Below are 18,307 nucleotides of genomic sequence, written 5' to 3'. Positions count from 1 at the left end.
CTCCGGGCTGTCTGCCTTGACTATCCCTTTCCCCAGCATGAAGCACCAGCTTGCTCCCCTCTCCTGTTACTTCTCTCTGGATCACACATCACCTTTAGTCCATACTTATCTCTTATCTATCTCTCCCATGAGGAAAGTGAACTTCTGGACATGGGACACATGGCCTGTTTTGCTCACTTTCTCTTAGAACAGATCCTGTATACAAGGGACATTCAGGAAATGCACGTCATACAAGTAAGTGAATGAATTGCCTAGTGACCCAGGCCTGACCTTACAGCCCTTTCCACACACTCCTCACACCCACTGCCTTCTCCTTATATCCCCTTACTCTGCTGAGCCACTCACCAAATGAGACTCTCTGGATGATATTCTGGATAAAGTCCTAAGAGGGACCTGAGTAGCTGTCTGTGTGCCTCAGTTTCCACAAATATCAAATGAAAAATTTTGAATTGGGCAATTCTTAGGATCCCTTAAAAGTTAAATCTCTCAGAATTGGGTTCTGCTGTCACTTGGGCCCAGAACTCTCCAGATGTGGCCACAGCCCAGTACTTCAGTTTTCACACCAACTGTTTGTATTCTGCAAAGCTGAGGGCACAGGGGCTCCTGGCCCTGATCCTACAGTGCAAATATGCATCATTGGCATCTGGGGAGAAGAAGAAACTTATGCCATATGGAACATGGCCCTGTAGTTTGCCAGGCTGCTGCTGTAGGTGGTCTTCTCTGGCTCTCCCAAGATGTGCAATAGTTTTGTCTGTGAGTCCTTCTATCTTAAAAATAATGCTTTAAAAATACAAGCCCTAGGCCAGGAACCAGTGGTTCATACTTAAAATACTAGCTGCTTAGGAGGCTAAGATCTGAGGGTCAAGGTTCAAAGGCAGGCAGAGCAGGAAAGTCCATGAGACTCTTATCTCCAATAAATCAGCAAAAAGTCAGATGTGGGGCTGTGGTTCAAATGGTAGAGCACCAACCTTGAGCTTAAAAGCTAAGGGACAGCACCCAGGTCCTGAGTTCAAGCCCTAGTACCAACACACACACACACACACACACACACACACACACACACTTTCTCTCTCTCTCTCTTTCTCTCTCTCTCACACACACACACACACACACACACACACACACAATCTCAGCTTTTTCTCATGTTGGTGACCAAAGCTGCCACTCTTCCAAGCTATTTTGGGGGAAATGTGTTCCAGTTGGTCACTTAAAAAATGATTCTGGGGCTGGGGATATAGCCTAGTGGCAAGAGCGCTTGCCTCGTATACATGAAGCCCTGGGTTCGATTCCCCAGCACCACATATACAGAAAACGGCCAGAAGTGGCGCTGTGACTCAAGTGGCAGAGTGCTAGCCTTGAGCAAAAAGAAGCCAGGGACAGTGCTCAGGCCCTGAGTCCAAGGCCCAGGACTGGCAAAAAAAAAAAAAGAAATGTATCCAATGCCTAACGTATGAAAGTGTAACCTCTCTGTACCTCAGTTTGGCAATAAAAATTAAAAAAAATGATTCTGCAAACTGGTGGGATTCCTCCTTGGCTTATCCCATTTGTAATTTGATGATCAGTAAAGCAGACAATGCATTGCAGACCGTTCTGATCAAATCCTGTTGTGAGCACAATAGCTAGAGTCTTTGAGTCTAGCCTCTTCCCTCCCACTACAGTGATTACAGTCCCTAGAGGGACCTCAGTCATTCTCCCCTGCTCTAGTCTTTAGTAAAAGCTCTCAGTACGAGTTGCCCAGACAAGCAGTCATTGCTGTTTCCTCTATTTGAGATCTATGGGGTCAGGGACCTGCTGGGATTGGAGGACTCATCCTGACAAGCAGGCCACGACACAGACCTCTTCATTACATAACTCCTCTATTTATATAGCATGGAAAATACAGCAGCTTCCCAGGTGCAGGTGAAGGCTGAAGCAGACACAGACACACAGTGCTACCTTGGGCACCCTGCAGGACACAGTGTGATCTCCAGGAGCTGCCTCACTGTGGAGTCCCAACAGAGAGCTCCTTCTGGGGAATTCTGAAGTCTTTTAGGCAGGTTGCTTCTGTCTCAGTTCTTCCAAAGACCTGAGATACCAGGGTCCTTTAAAAAATTATCTTTTTTTTTTTTGAGACAGGGTCTTGCTATTTTTTGGAGACGGGTGCAGGCTGGCCTCAAACTCATGATTTTCCTACCTCAACCCTATGCATGCTAGGATTATAAGCATGTACTACCACATCCAGCTGACCCTGGAATCTTGTTCCTGGATGGAAAGCGGCAGTTGCAAAAGACTCACTGTTGTTGCTGCTGCTGCTGTGTGTGTGTATGCACACGCACGTGCGAGTGCTTGTACAGGTTCTGGTGCTTGAACTCAGGGCCTGAGCACTGTCCTTGAGCTTTTTATGCTCAAATCTAGTGCTTTGCCACATGAACCACAGCCTCACTTCTGGCTTTTTGGTAGTTAATTAGAGATAAAACTCTTATGGGCTTTCCTGCCTGGGCTGGCTTTCAAACCATGATCCTCAAACGTCAGCCCCCTGAGTAACTAGGATTAGAGGCGCGAGCCACTGTTACTTAGCTTCACTGCAGTTCTTGAATGAGAAAGGGAGGTGTCACCTGCTTGGGTGGTCCATGGCCTGGTCTAGGGAAGGCTAGCCAATCCATACACTCACATGGACAGGGGTCCCCATCTAGAGGCCTTGTGGCTTTATCACATGTGTAACAGCTAGCTAGTCAAGTCCACTCAAAGGCCAGATACTTGTTAGGATCAGTCAGAAGGTCTGGGAAAAGCTTAGTAGCAAGAATGGCCTTAGACCCCTTGGCTGCACAGCAACCTTGCCTGTGCTGTTCAGGTGGTACATCATTTAAGAAGAACAAACTGCGCCCAGCTGCCAGAGACAGCTCATTCTCTTAATAAAGTGATTACAGAGCTGGATAATTTACATCCCTAGAAAGATGCAGGGTAACTATAGGCAGGGCGGGGTTCAGGGAGGGTGTTTAATTTTAAACCCTCAAGCCTCCCCTTAATGAGGAGGCGCCTTGAAATGTAACAGAATGTTCAGGTTCTTCAAAGGACTCATTTTCTTGGTGCTTTGTTTCTTTAAGAAAAGGCAGAAAAGATAAATGAGGACTGGCAGGAGCAGGGGAGGGTTCTATCTCCCCCGCCCATGTTGTGCCGACATTATCTGTTGTAAAAATGTCGCTGAAGGATGGACAACCAGCTCTTGGCTGCAGTGGCCCTCAGATAATGTCACTGCTGAGCAATGACCTGGGAATTGTTGGCAAGGAGCAGACACTTCTAGGTCTTTGGTGCCAGAATCCTTAGCTGAGCTTGCTTCGCCGCTCCTGCCCAGGGAGATGAAGAGGCCATGGTAGCTGGTAGCCAGGGGCTCCATAGTAATAACTCACCTAGAGCTTTGCTTGGTGGGAGGGATACATGTTCATGTCCTATTGACTTATCTGGGGATCCTGTAAAGATGCAGGGAGTGATTCTGTAGGTTCAAAATGGGCCTGAGAGTCAGAGGGGGGAGTGTAAAGGGGTTTGACATCAGGGTGCCTCAGACTTTTTGTTTTTAGTTTGTTTTTCAGATAGTGTCTCCTGCTTTTGCCTAGGCTGGCCTCAGACTTTCTCCTACCTGTGCTTCCTAAGTGGCTGGGATTATAGGCATACATCACTACACCTAGTTTATGGACTACATTTTTTGTGTGTGATCATTTGCTTACATTGAATTGCTATGAATAATTTCTACTTAAAGAATACAGCGGGGTGGGAATATGGCCTAGTGGCAAGAGTGCTTGCCTCCTACACATGAAGCTCTTGGTTCGATTCCCCAGCACCACATACATGGAAAACGGCCAGAAGGGGCGCTGTGGCTCAGGTGGCAGAGTGCTAGCCTTGAGCGGGAAGAAGCCAGGGACGGTGCTCAGGCACTGAGTCCAAGGCCCAGGACTGGCCAAAAAAATAAATAAATAAAAGAATACAGCATATTATTCAGCCATTAAAAAGGGATGAAATCGTGGTAGTGTGATAACATACAGGAAACTAGACATCATTATGTTAAGTCTAATAAACCAGGCACAGAAAGATACTGTCCTGTGACAGTCTCATTCACATGTGAATCTAAAAAGTTCTTCTGCTAGAAGTTGAGAGTATGGTTTGGACCAGATACCTAGAAGAGTAGGGGAAGTGAGGGATGAGAACAGATCGATCAGTGGGCACCAAGATACAGTTAGAGTGAATATAATAGCTATAAATAATAGTAATGTACTATATATTAAAAAAGAAACTCCAATGAAAGGGTTTGAAAGCTTTCACCATAAGGAAAAAATGAGAGAATTATGTTTTTATTTTTTGTTTTTTGTTTTTTTGGCCAGTCCTGGGCCTTGGACTCAGGGCCTGAGCACTGTCCCTGGCTTCTTCCTGCTCAAGGCCAGCACTCTGCCACTTGAGCCACAGCGCCGCTTCTGGCCGTTTTCTGTATATGTGGTGCTGGGGAATCGAACCTAGGGCCTCGTGTATCTGAGGCAGGCACTCTTGCCACTAGGCTATATCCCCAGCCCGAGAATTATGTTTAAATAATGCTTAAACATGACACCATCAACATATGTATTGATACATTACATGATTCTCCACTGGTGCAGTAATGGCTCTAGGAGGAGGTAATGGAGTTTGAATAGAAAGACCCTTGGGAAGGCAGACTCTGGCTTCCCAGGGTCCCACCAGATGGTTTGGGCTAACCAGAATACAAGAGCTATGGCTTTTGCTGGGAATATGGCCTAGTGGCAAGAGTGCTTGCCTCATATACATGAAGCCCTAGGTTCGATTCCTCAGCACCACATATATAGAAAAAGCGAGAAGTGGCGCTTTGGCTCAAGTTGGAAGAGTGCTAGCCTTGATAAAAAAAAGAATCCAGGGGCAGTGCTTAGGCCCTGAGTTCAAGGCTGAGGACTGGCAAAAAAAAAAAAAAAAGAGCTATGGCTTTCAGCCACCGTCATGGCTACCTGCAAAGGAAAGACTGAGAGGAACTCTAAAGAGACTTGAACCACTGCAGTATGAAAGAAAGTAATGTCATGATGGATAATCCTTTATGTGGGTTCTGGTGTATGGAGTTGCCTATTTTGAATCTTGCTTATGTGCTCAGGTAAGATCTCTGGGACACTTGGCATAGGCCCTGAGCTCCTCAGCAGGCCTCTGTTGGGGAGGAAGGCACACTTGTGACCCCCGATGAACCTTGAGGGTGTTATGAGGACTTGTTTTTTGTTTTTTTTTGGCCAGTCCTGGGGCTTGGACTCAGGGCCTGAGCACTGTCCCTGGCTTCTTCCAGCTCAAGGCCAGCACTCTGCCACTTGAGCCACAGCGCCACTTCTGGCCATTTTCTATATATGTGGTGCTGGGTAGGCCATATCCCCAGCCCTGTTATGGGGACTTGATTTGGGTTGTCTCCACTGTCATCTCCCTGTCACCCTGCCCTGATGTGGTTAGCTAATACTCCCCTGCTCACATGGTTGCACAGGTCTCTGGATGAGAAGAAGCTGACGGCAACGGGGCCCCACCTTCTCTGTGTGTGGAGGAGCAGGGCTACACAGCCCCTGTGGCACCCATGCCGAAGAACAGCAAAGTGACCCAGCGTGAGCACAGCAACGAGCATGTCACCGAGTCAGTGGCCGACCTGCTGGCCCTTGAGGAGCCTGTGGATTATAAACAGAGTGTCCTGAACGTGGCTGGAGAGACAGGTGCCAAGCAGAAGGTGGTGGAGGAGGAGCTGGATGCAGAGGACCGGCCAGCCTGGAATAGCAAGCTTCAGTACATCCTGGCCCAGATCGGCTTCTCTGTGGGCCTTGGCAACATTTGGAGATTCCCCTACCTGTGCCAGAAAAATGGAGGAGGTAAGAGGCAGCCTTGTTTCACCAGAGTTCTCTGAAAATGGTCCGGGCTGAGGGGCACAAGGACAGCCACTTCACTGAAGGCACAACCAGAGCCCTTGCAGATAGGCGAGTCAGATTCCTTGTGATCCAAGGGCTCTGGCCCCAGATGGATCCCAAGCTGGCTGCTCAGCCCTGGCATCTAGTACAAGCTGCGGAACCTCTCTTTGTTTCTGTAAATTGAGGATTGCAGTGGTTCTCTCCTTACAGGATAGCAGGAAGGATTCAATGAGCTTGACACACTACCAGATCTTGGAGAAAAGAGCAACTGTTGGCCATTATCATTATTATCAAATGCTTACTAGGAGTTAAGTACTGTTATAAGCACTTACAGGGTAATAGCATCAAGTGCCTGAAACTTCTGATAGCTGAGCACCTTGGAGCAACCAAAACCAAGTTCATATGGTAACTTTATATGAGGAAGGAGTTATCATGGTCCCCGTTTTAGCGCAAAATCTAGGCACAGATTTGTTAGGTGACTTATTCAAGGTCATGGTTAACTTACTTAGTGATCTAAGTAAGTGATCTAACTTACTGATCAAAGTTTCAGCTAGGGACAGAGTGAGGATGAACTGGATAGCCTGTCCCCAGATCAGGTACTTCATTCCATACCTGCTACCTCCCTGCAGAGGGGACATGTTCTGGTTTGGGGTATGTGTCAACCCCCCAACACACACACACACACACACACACACACACACACACACACACACACACACACACACACACACACACACACTGCTCCCATGGCAGATAGAAGCCCCAGGCATTGTTCATCAAGATTCTGGCAGTAGCCAGGGACTGGTGGCTCATACCTGTATCATACCTGTAACTCTAGCCACTCCAGTGGCTGAAATCTGAGGATCAAGGTTTGAAGCCAGCCCAGGAAGAAAAGTACAGGAGACTTTTATCTCCAGATAACCATAAAAAAGCTGAAAGTGGAGCCATGGCTCAAGTGCTAGCCTTGACTGAAAAAGCTAATGGAAAGTATCCAGACCCTGAGTTCAAGCCTTAGTCATCACACGCACACACACACACACACACACATACACACACACACACACATACACACACATACACACACACACACACACAGAGTAAACTAAAATTTTCCAAAAGCTGCCTGCTCTGAAACCATGGGGTAACTTACTGAAAACGAACAAAGAAGCCACTAGTAGGCTGGCAATATTCCCAAGCCTAGCCTTTGCTCCTGAGCAAAACCAGCTAGTAGAGAGCATAAAGGCTTTTGAGTTTCCTGCCCTTGGGACCACCACACTCTAGACTCCTGGGTGGCCACATCTTTGCGGGCATTTCCACTCAGCTTCTTCCCTGATGTTCTGAGGGATTTCTACCACGTAGCCTCTCCAAAAACTGCAGCTCCATTCAGAGACCTTTCCCTCCTTTCTAGGACATAGTTTGGTTAAGAAGACAAACTTAAGTCAGGTGCTAGTGCCTCACACCTGTAATCCTATCTACTCAGGAGTCTGTCTAAGATCTCAGGACTGTGGTTCAAAGCCAGCCCAGGCAGAAGAGTTTGTGACTCTTACCTCCAACTGACCAGCAAAAAGAAGAAACAAAGGTGTGACTCCAGTGGTAGAGAGCCAGCCTTGAGCGGAAAAGGCAAATGAGAGCTTGAGGTTCTGAGTTCAAGCCTGCATTCAAAAAAAAAAAAAGCCAAAGTCTGGTGGTGTCCCTCTCATTCTTCCCAATTTTTATTGAAGGGCAGGTGTGTGTGTCCATAGCCTGCAGGATAATTAGGCCTTCCATTCTGCACCCTTGTATAACATATTCACTATATATAAAAAATGTAATTATAACATATATAATTATGTAATTTTAATTATAATTTTAATTTATATAATTATACATCATATAATTATAATATATTCACAAAGCCTTGCATAAAAGGCTTTAAAAATTATGTGAGGAAGTAGCTGCCAGTTAGAGCTTTTGGCTTTGCATAGCATGATCACCATATTAATATAAGATGAGACCAAAGCAAGCTACAAACCTAAGTGCATGCTTTCCTTATGCTCTGATAGATGCTGAGAAGAGCTTACCCAAATGGTAAGCTCGTGGTCTGTGAGGACTTAATTGGGAATTTCTAACTTTGACTTTTTGTTAGGGTAGTTGGTGGTGGTTGGTTTTTTGCTCTTTTTTGTACTTTAGGTTAAACTCAGGGCCTCATGCTTATTAGACAGGAACTTTCTACTTGAGCCATGCCTCCAGTCCCTTTATGTACGTGTTGTTTTTGAGATGAGGTCTTACTTTATGTCAAAGCTGGCCTGGACTGTGATCTTCCTACTTTGGCTTATGTGTGTCACTGGGGACGGCATGTGTGCACTACTGAGCCCAGCTATGGTGCAATCCCTATACCTGGGATAATAGGTGCATGCCAGCATGCTCAGGCATTCACTGAGGTAGAGTCTTTTCAACGTTTATGTCCAGTCCAGGCTGGCCTCACTTTTGATCCCTCACTTTCTGCCTCCCAAAGAGCTAGGATAATATGCTTAAGCCACCATACTCAGTTGTTCTGTTTTTTTTTTTTTTTTTTTTTTTTTTTTTTTTTTTTACAGTACTGGAGTTTGAACTCAGGGCTTGCTCAGCTGATACTCCACCACTTGAGTCACACTTCCAGCCCTGTTTGTTGTTGTTGTTGTTGTTGTTGTTGTTGTTGTTTTGCCAATCCTGGGGCTTGAACGTAATGCCTGGGAACTGTCCCTGATCATCTTTTGCTCAAGGCTAGCACTCTACCACTTGAGCCACAGCGCCTCTTCTGACTTTTTCTGTTTATGTGGTACTGAGGAATTGAACCCAGGGCTTCATGCATGCTAGACAAGCACTCTACCACTAAGCCACACTCCTAGGCCTTGTTCTGTTTTTTTTTTTTTGAAACAAGATTTTATTATGTAGTCTTAATTGGCTTTGAACTCTGGATCCTCATTCTTCAGCCTCCTGAGTACTGGAATTAGACAGGACATCTCCAGACTCTGCTCACATTGTCCTATCTAGCTTTGATGGTCAGTTCTGCCTTGATAGTTGGTGTTGAATCAGAGTCTCTTTAGCTTTTGTACACATAAACATGTACATGCATGCACATGTATCCACACACATGCACACATGAAGACAGGGAACTATTCTTGCTTACTCTGTCTCTTGGCAGTAACTCGTTTTTAATTTACAACAGACCTATGAGATAGGTTCAGAGTCAAGGTGCATAAACTGGCAATTTTGTAAGGTCAAAATGGTAAAATATTAGCAATTTCATAGAGTACTATCTAATGTTTTTTTTGTTTGTTTGTTTGTTTTTTTGGCCAGTCCTGGGGCTTGGACTCAGGGCCTGAGCACTGTCCCTGGCTTCTTTCTGCTCAAGGCTAGCACTCTGCCACTTGAGCCACAGCGCCACTTCTGGCCATTTTCTGTATATGTGGTGTTGGGGAATCGAACCCAGGGCCTCATGTATACAAGGCAAGCACTCTTGCCACTAGGCCATATCCCCAGCCCTATCTAATGTTTTTAATCCTTTTTTTTTCTTTTGTCAGTCATGGGGCTTGAACTTAGGGCCTTGGCACTGTCCCTGAGCCCTTTGTGCTCAAGGCTAGTGCCCCACCACTTTGAGCCACAGTATTACTTTTAGTTTTCTGGTGGTTAATTGGAGATAAGAGTCTCAAGGACTTTGGCCCAAATTGGCAGATCTCAGATCTCAGATCTTCAGCTGCCTGAGGAGCTAGGATGACAGGCATGAGCCACCAAACCCTGGCTGTTTCTGTCCTTTGTGCTGATGATAAAATAATAACACATTACATCACACAAGAAGTAGCAGAGCCAGGATTCTGACTCCAGGATTTCAATCTTGTTTCCTTCTCAATCCATATCTCAATGTGTTAGGGATGGATTTTTTTTTTTGCCAGTCCTGGGGCTTGAACTCAGGGCCTAAGCATTGTCCCTGGCTTCTTTTAGCTCAAGGCTAGCACCACTTGAGCCACAGTGCTACTTCTGCCTTTTTCTGTTTATGTGGTGCTAAGGAATCGAACCCAGGGCTTCATGCATCCTAGGCAAGCACTTTATCACTAAGCCACATTCCCAGACCTAGGGCTGGATGTTTTTCAAGCCCTAGGAATAAACTCAAAGTTTGTCAAAAGTGAGACACAGGCTATGGACTGTGACATATACAGTTAGAAATCCAGTGAACCTCGGAGAACCCCAAATATACTTGCCTATGCTCTTGTTTTTCTTAGTTTCCTAATACCCTGAACTTCAAGTTGTATAGAATTGAACCTCCGGAAAGCTGCAGAAAACATCAAAGGAAATCCAGTTGTGACCCAAGCTGAATTTTCTAAGGGAAGAAATCATTCCCAAATGATTTCAACCGAGCTTGATGTATAAAAGAATCTCTGGGGCTGCGAATATGGCCTAGTGGTAAAGTGCTTGTCTCGTATACATGAAGCCCTGGGTTCGATTCCTCAGCACCACATGTATAGAAAAAAAAGCCAGAAGTGGCACTGTAGCTCAAGTGGTAGAGTGCTAGCCTTGAGCAAAAAGAAGCCAGGGACAGTGCTCAGGCCCTGAGTTCAAGCCCCTGGACTGGCAACAAAAAACAAAACTAAGCAAGAAAAAGTATCTCTGGTGAACTATAAATTGTACACATCTAGACTGTACCCAGAAATTTGAGCATTCTGGTCAACTAAGCCTCAGCACAGTCGAAAAAACTATAGTCATCTCTGTGCCTTGTGACCTAGCTGGAGAGAGTGGGGGTAGACAGGGCTGGGGTGGACAGGGATGGGGCGTGTCAGGCTAGTCTCTGGTCTTTGCCACAGGATCACTTTTGGAGGCTTATCCCAGGAGAAAAGCATCCATAGAAGATTCTAAACTTCCAGCGCTAGGAGGTCCTGCATGTAATCTAGCTACTCAGGAGGCCAAGATCTGAGAATCATAATTCAACGCCAACCAGGACAGGAAAGTCTGTGAGACTCTTATCTCTAATTAACCACCAGAAATCTGGACGTGGAGCTGTGGCTCAAAGTGGTAGAGCACTAGCCTTGAGTAAAATAGCTCAGGAACAGTGCCCAGGCTCTGAGTTCAAGCCCCCACAACTGACAAAAAAATTTCTAACCTACTTTGCCCACATCTTGAAACCCATCTGTCTGTATATCTTGCTGCACCCAGAGGTCACTGGGGCAAATTACAAAACTAGTGGCACTGTCTCCCTTTGTCCCTCAGCAGGTTGCCCTTTTCTGCTTTTTCTGCCTTTTTCCACTTCACTGGACCTGACATCAAGAGGCTGAGTTAAAGACTGACCTGGGGTCTGCTCTTTTGAGCACTGGAATGGGGCTGCTTGTTGGTGACACATTGAACATGTGTGTGTGCACATGCATGCGTGTGTGGGAGGAGGGTAATGAGTTAGGTGCTGCTGTATGAGGTTTGGTGTGTTGTGCCCCATAGAGGCTTTCCTGATTAGCTCCATTGCACCTGGCCGCTCCATCAGCGTGTGTATGTGCTCAGTTGGGGCTGTGTGTGTAGATGTATGCACATGTGACATTGCCCATGGGATTCTACAATTCCTGCCTCCCCAGCAGACTGCAAGCTCCTCCAGGCTGATATCTGTGCCTTCTGTCACTCTAGGATCCCCCCACGTTTGGGTCTGGCCCTGAGGAGACCTGCAGGAAACAGCTGACTGTTGCCAAGTGCCAGGTTTTATACCCGGTGTTCACTAGCAGATTGGGCATTTATGGGGGAGCATGTGGGATTCTGACTGGGCTGGGGGTGGGGTGGGGTGGAGCAGAGCCTGACTGCAGGGCAGGCGGGGGAGGGATGCAGAGCCAGTGTAGTGGAGGGACTTTGGGGATTCTTCTCTTATGAGGTTTGGTTTGGAGGGCCCTGGTTGCTGGGGCATTATTTGACAGACAGGCCTGGCTGACAGTGCTGCTCAACAGGACTAGGGTATTGTTACAGCGCTCAGCAAGGTGCACTCGTCCATGTCCGGATGTTGCTTTAACTCTCCTGCTAAATGCCTTGTCACTTGGAATTGAGGCTGTGTCTGCGGCTAAATTTAGGACAGCAAGATTCATTTGTTATCTGGAATCTTTGGCAAGATCCATTCTCTCCTTTATGATACTTCCAACCACGCTTTCCTAAACAGCTAATTTCTCTCTCATTCCTCTCAATTAGCCATGGATTAATGGCGATGCTGGTCACACCCTCGCTCCCTGGAGAGCTTCCAATACCTTTTTTCTCAGAGCTGCCCAGTGTGTTATGGCAGCTGTTGTTCAGACAAGAACAGACTGGACCACTGGGGGCTGGGCCACGGCGGGGGGGGGGGTGGGGGAAATGAGCAGGGCCCACACTGTCCTGCTGTCCTGTGGGTGGGAGCGGTGTGGGCAGGTGTCCACAGAGTGTCTGTCTGATTGTGATTTTGACACATGGATCCCAAGAGGCAGCATGGAGTCTTTTTGAGCTGAGCTTCTGAGTGGAAGGCAATGACATATACAACATGGTCCCTCTCTTAGCATTTCAGGCCAGGGGAGTCAAGGAGAGGAACATGGCAAAGGTTACATCCTTACAGAGGAGCTCCAGCACTGGTGACAGTGTGCAGAAGATCTGAGATGTGACTGGGGCTTCAGGACAAGGCTGCCAGCTCTTCCCTTATTTTGTCATCATGCTCTAAACCCTTGCTGACCCCCCTCCCCTTCTCCCACAGGTGCCTACTTGGTGCCTTACCTGGTGCTGCTGATCATTATTGGCATCCCGCTTTTCTTTCTGGAGCTGGCTGTGGGCCAGAGGATCCGTCGTGGCAGCATTGGTGTATGGCACTACGTGTGCCCCCGCCTGGGGGGAATCGGCTTTTCCAGCTGTATTGTGAGTCCTGGGCTTGGGGGGGTGGGGCGTGCAGCAGGCACTAAGTGGGAGGCAGAGGGGCACTTTCAGGTACTGGGAGCAGGAGAGGTCATCAGGCTGATAGGCTTGAGTCCTGGGCCAGGATCCTCCATATGAGAACAGCCTTCAGCTGCTGTCTCGGGGACCCAGTCACCATATTTCCTAAACTGAACATTGTCTCAGGCACATTGAAACAGCAGTGCTATCTGAAATTGGTACAAAGGAGGAAAAGTTGAATATGATCATAAACAAGGGCCTGGGAAATCCCAGCCAGGGTTCTCTGGGCACATAGGGACCATCCCAGATCCTCATCCCTGTTTACCAGCCATCAGAAGCCCACAGGAGCAGTCCTTCCCTTTCCATGGGCAAAATGTGTTTCAATTAGCAAATCAGAGGCACAAGAAAAGGCAGGTCTGGGACTCAGGGTTCCCTTGAATCCATGCTGTATAGATAAGCAGTTGGAGGTCTCAGAGATGAGCCTGAATATCCATCTATGAGGTTTTGGAACGCAGGGGATCTTTACTGATCCTACATGAGACTCCATTAAACCTCCAAGTTCATCCAGAGGGGGTCCTGCTAAGAGATCTTAAGTAAGGACACTGAATGTCTTCTAAAGGGTAAAGCCCACTGGGATACAAACTGGAATCTATTGGTTGCCAGAGTTCACTCTTGCACACAGGTGCTGCAGTGGGATGTATTAAAAAAAAGGGGGGGGGGTCTCTGACTCTCGGGCTGAGCAGCAAATCTCACTACAACCTGGAAGCAGCCAGAGTAGATGCCCATAAAACATGAGCAGAACTTTCACCAAAGTCCCTGACTCCTATTTCAAGTAGAATTCTCCCAAGTCAGTTATTGGCTGTCCAAGAATTGAAAAGCAGTGTCTTTCTAAAGATGAGCTGCTAACAGTTCCAGTCAGAATAGTAGTAAAAAAAAAAAAAAAAAAGAATAGTAGTCCAGTGCTGGTGGCTCACACCTGTAATCCTAGCTATTCAGAAGACTAAGATCTGAGGATCAAGGTTCAAAGCCAGCATGGGCAGAAAAGTCTGTGAGATTTCCAATAAACAAGCAATAAGCCAGAGTGGTGCTATGGCTCAAGTGATAGAGTGCCAACCTTGAGCAAAAAAGCCAAGCGAGCTCTCAAGCTCAAGGTTTTGAGTTCAAGCTCCAATACTGGCATAAAACAAAACAAAACAAAACAGTCAGAATAGTGTCCTGAGAGCAGGGAAGACATAGGAAACCAGTTATCCACAAAAATCTCAAAATGCACACAACCCTCTAGGGCTGCTTTGATTAAGGGAAACGCTGGGTATATACTTCCCTGGTCCTGGAAGGTATCTTTAATTAGAATTCTTTGTCATCAGGAAATGATGGGAGGGGCTTCAAGTATTTCAGAGGAATGTTGAACTGGAATGGATTAACTTTTTAAGAGCTCATTGCTTAAAGGAGAAAATGTTAATATTGCAAGAATTCCTTTGTGGATTGCTTGAGTAGCAGATGAAGGGAGCATTGCAACAGGCTCAGCTGTTGCACCTTATCCTCATCTTCTTCCTTGGGGTCAGGCAGCTGGGTTCTTGTTGGCTTGTGCTGCTGGGCCTTGGGTAGAGTGTGGGACCTGGATAGCATTGCCTGAAGCCTTGGTGACACTGCCCTGGACCCTTATCCTCAGGTTTGCCTCTTTGTTGGGCTGTATTATAATGTGATCATTGGATGGAGTATCTTCTACTTCTTCAAGTCCTTCCAGTACCCACTACCCTGGAGCGAATGTCCTGTCATCAGGAATGGGACCACGGCAGGCAAGTATGGGCCCCTGAGAGACCCCAGTTGGGGATTCCAGTCAATCCTGCCCTAGAACAGAGTCTAACAGGCTTTGCACTGAGATTTGGGATGTCATCAGCTCATTGTGTCACCTTGGACAAGTCACAACACCCTGATCCACATTTCCCCAAATGATCCCTCTTTAACCTAGCCTACAGGGTTCTAGGGAATTGAATAAAATGAGTGCAGGTAAAACTCTAGAAAGTGTTGCTTTAGTTTAGTTGTTATGAATGGTTATGTGTTATCCTAATTCTCTGAGTCCGAAAATAATCTTAGTTGTGTACCAGTCCTGCAAAGGGCAGAATGATCATCCCACCTCACAGATGGAAAACAGAGGCCCAAAAGCCATTTTTCTATGTTCTAACTAACCATTTAGCCAATTATTTGGGATGAAAGTCCAAGTCCAGGACATCCCCCCCACCACATTCCCCAGTGATTTTTTAGGCCAATTCAGCCCATCTCTTCTTTACCTTCCCTGAGTGGACATGAGAGGGAAGTAGCATGGGTGGCAGTTTATCCAGGTCAGTGTACCCTGAAGCCTCCCAGGCCCAAGGATTCCCCAGGGTCTGCCAGATCACTGCATACAATCCCTCTGGTCACCCACCTTCAGTCACTCCCACCCATACCCCAACACGGGGTGGCCTTTGCTACGGTTTCAGTGGTGGAAGCAGAGTGTGAGAAGAGCTCAGCCACTACGTACTTCTGGTATCGAGAGGCCTTGGACATCTCCAACTCCATCTCAGAGAGTGGAGGCCTCAACTGGAAGATGACATTGTGCCTCCTGGTGGCCTGGAGCATCGTGGGCATGGCTGTCGTCAAAGGCATCCAGTCCTCAGGCAAGGTGAGTTAAGGGAAGGCAGGAGCTGAGGAGTTCAGATGATTGAAGCAGGGCCTTCCTGTGGCCTTAGAGGAGAGGAGAGAATGTTACTGCCACATGATTCTTTGCTATGAGGTATTGCCCATCAGGAATGTGCTTGCTGGAAAATCACTGATCTAACCTGTACCTGCCTCTGCTCAGGTAACTGAGCCCTGCTCACCATGTACTGACCCAGTAAAGTCTGTCTAGATTCCATCTCCCCCAGTCTCCTAGCAGGTTACTCTAAGCAATTCTTGGCAAAAGCCAGCAGCTTACTTCAACTACAGTTGAAGGGCTTTTTGAGCAGGGCCAGAATATGGTTCTCTGACTGAAAGGCCTCAGAGTCCCCTGAAGACAGCTGTTCAGCAGTCCATTCTCCAAGTGTGCCCACCAAACATGTCTTACACCTTTACAGTGGCTCATACTCCTTTCCTTCAAAGTGGGGCGTGTGTGTGTGTGTGTGTGTGTGTGTGTGTGTGTGTGTGTGTATGTGTGTGTGTGCTTGAATTCAGGACCTAAGCACTGTCTTTTAGCTTTTTCACTCAAGTCTGAAGGCTGACATTCTACTACTTGAGCCTTCTCCACTTCCATCTTTTGGGTGATTAATTGGAGCTAAGAGTCTCATGGACTTTGCTGCCTGGGCTTTTGGCTTTCAACCATGATCATCAGATCTCAGCTTTCTTAGTAGAAATATAATTATAGGCTTGAGCCATAGGTACTCAGTTTAAGGCTATTCTCTATTTGTCACTTACTAGTATTCATGGACTGACAGGGATAAAAAGGATGTTAGGTATCTCACAACCTCATCTATTCATTTGACACATGAGGAAACTGAGGCTCAGGCAAGGAAAAGCACCTGGCTTAAATGCAGCTGGTTAGACTCAGAGCTGGACCTAGAGGCCTGGTGGGAAGCTCTAGGAAGGGGTCCTCATTCCATTAACTGACTTCCTTCCCTCTCTAAGTGCCAAAATAGTAGCTGGCACTTCCTGGCACTCATCATTATTGCCTCATGCATGAGGACACTTCGTCCGCAATAATCTTAAGAGTTAGGAATTACTGCCCTCTTTAGAGATGGGGATATGGAGACACTTAGGCCAGGTAAATGGCCTGCAGCCCTATGATTGGTAAATGGTCAGCTGTGTGAAACACCCTGTTGGTCTTTGTACCACTCTGCCCTTGCTGCCCCAGGGCTTGTTTCAGTGCTGCTGGCATTCTGTGGGCGTGTCCTCTGTGTATGTCCATGTGCCTAGGCAGTGGAAATACATAAGACACACATGTGATGGAAAAGTACACACCACTGAGGATGGCCAGGAGCTAGGCCTTCTTCTGATGGCTCTTCTTGGGAGCCATGTCTGGCTTCCTGAATGTCATCTCTGAAAGCTCTGAGAGCAGGAGTTATCCTGGACAGGCTCTCTCAGGTCAGGGGACTTGGGAAGATGAGGAATGTGGATAAGGAGAGAGAACTCAGCTTTCCTCATCCTTCAGCAGTCCTAGGAGTAGGGACCACTAGCCTGGGCTCCAGACCTTGAGAGGCAAACAAAACCCAGACACAGCCATGTGGATCTCAGCTTCATGCTCCTGTTTCTGCTTGGGCTTAGGGCCAAGATGGGTGGTGGGTTTGGCCCTGTGCCAAGGGGCTCTGGGGCTCTTCTTTGTGCCTCCTGATATCAGAGGAGGCTCATGGGCCCCAGCTGTGAGCAGGAAGGGGGGTGCCTGCTGTTGGAGGGACTCTGCCTGACAGTGGGTCTCTGTCTTCTCTGCAGGTGATGTACTTCAGCTCTCTCTTCCCCTATGTGGTGCTGGCCTGCTTCCTGGTCCGGGGACTGCTGCTGCGAGGAGCAGTTGATGGTATCCTGCACATGTTCACTCCTAAAGTAAGCATTTGGGACTCCTGTGTGCTAGGGAACATGGCCAGGTCCACTGGCCTGGTCAGCTTCATGCAATTGAACACATATGCAAAGCACCTGCTGTATGTTGTGCTGGAAGGATCCAGGGAGAAAAGGAACCCTGGTTCCTGTCCTCAACGTTCCAAGTTGATGCTGGGCACTGATGGCTCATACCTGTGGTCCTACCTATTCAGGAGGCTGAGATCTTAGGGTCATGGTTTGAAGCCAGCCCCAGGGAAGGAAAGTCGTGAGACTCTTATCTCCAATAAGCTACTCAGAAAGAGCTGGAAGTGGTGCAGTGGTTCAAGTGGTAGAGTACTAGCTTTGAACAAAAAGAAGCTCAGGGATAGTGCCCAGGCCCTGCATTCAAGCCCCAGGACCAACACCAAAAACCAAACCAAACCAAAACAAAAACACAAAAAAGTTCCAAGGAGAAGGACACTCCATCAGTTTGGGTAAAATCAGGAAAAGCTTTAGATTAGGAAGTAACCTCTGAAATGAGCCATGAGATGCTTATGGGATTGGTGAGAACCAGGAGGACTTTGTAACCAAGGGAACACCCGAGCGAGGGTGTGGGAAAGCATTGGGCAGATGTGAGAGCATGGTGGGGAATCAGCTTGGCTAGGACAAGGAGAAGGCTGTGAGCTTCATCCATTCATGGGAAGAAACTTCATTTTGTGGATCTGTGACAGTAGCAACCAAAAAGATGCCTAAGAGAAGAGACCCTGGGGAATCTTAAATTAAGGGAGGAAGGAATTCATTCATACACACACCCCACACACACTTAGTCCTTTCAGCCCCCAAAGACTGGAGCAGGATATTAGTTCTCATTCCACAGGGGCTGTGGCTGAGATGCATGGTCTGAAGATATACAGAGTTTTCCTGAAGGTGGTCTGTCCCCCACCCCATGGCCTTGTCCCTCTATGAGTCTAGGCACAGCTGGCATGAGAATTTCAAATGCAGAATGACCTAAGCAG

General features: G+C 47.3%; 1 protein-coding gene across 1 annotated transcript in view; it reads left to right on the top strand.

Annotated features, from left to right (window-relative positions):
• Positions 1-18,307, top strand: part of Slc6a17 (solute carrier family 6 member 17) — a 50,103-nt gene that overhangs the window by 12,932 nt on the left and 18,864 nt on the right. The window contains exons 2-6 of the mRNA XM_048349967.1: positions 5,492-5,864; positions 12,598-12,755; positions 14,440-14,566; positions 15,248-15,429; positions 17,208-17,318. Of these exons, the coding sequence (XP_048205924.1) occupies positions 5,579-5,864; positions 12,598-12,755; positions 14,440-14,566; positions 15,248-15,429; positions 17,208-17,318 (864 nt within the window). The 5' untranslated portion in view covers positions 5,492-5,578. The remainder of the gene's footprint in view (positions 1-5,491; positions 5,865-12,597; positions 12,756-14,439; positions 14,567-15,247; positions 15,430-17,207; positions 17,319-18,307) is intronic.

This window comes from Perognathus longimembris, chromosome 7 (genome assembly GCF_023159225.1).
Source record: "Perognathus longimembris pacificus isolate PPM17 chromosome 7, ASM2315922v1, whole genome shotgun sequence".
Taxonomy (NCBI): Eukaryota; Metazoa; Chordata; class Mammalia; order Rodentia; family Heteromyidae; genus Perognathus; species Perognathus longimembris.
Note: the sequence above shows the minus strand (reverse complement) of the source record. Positions and strands in the feature narration are given on the sequence as shown.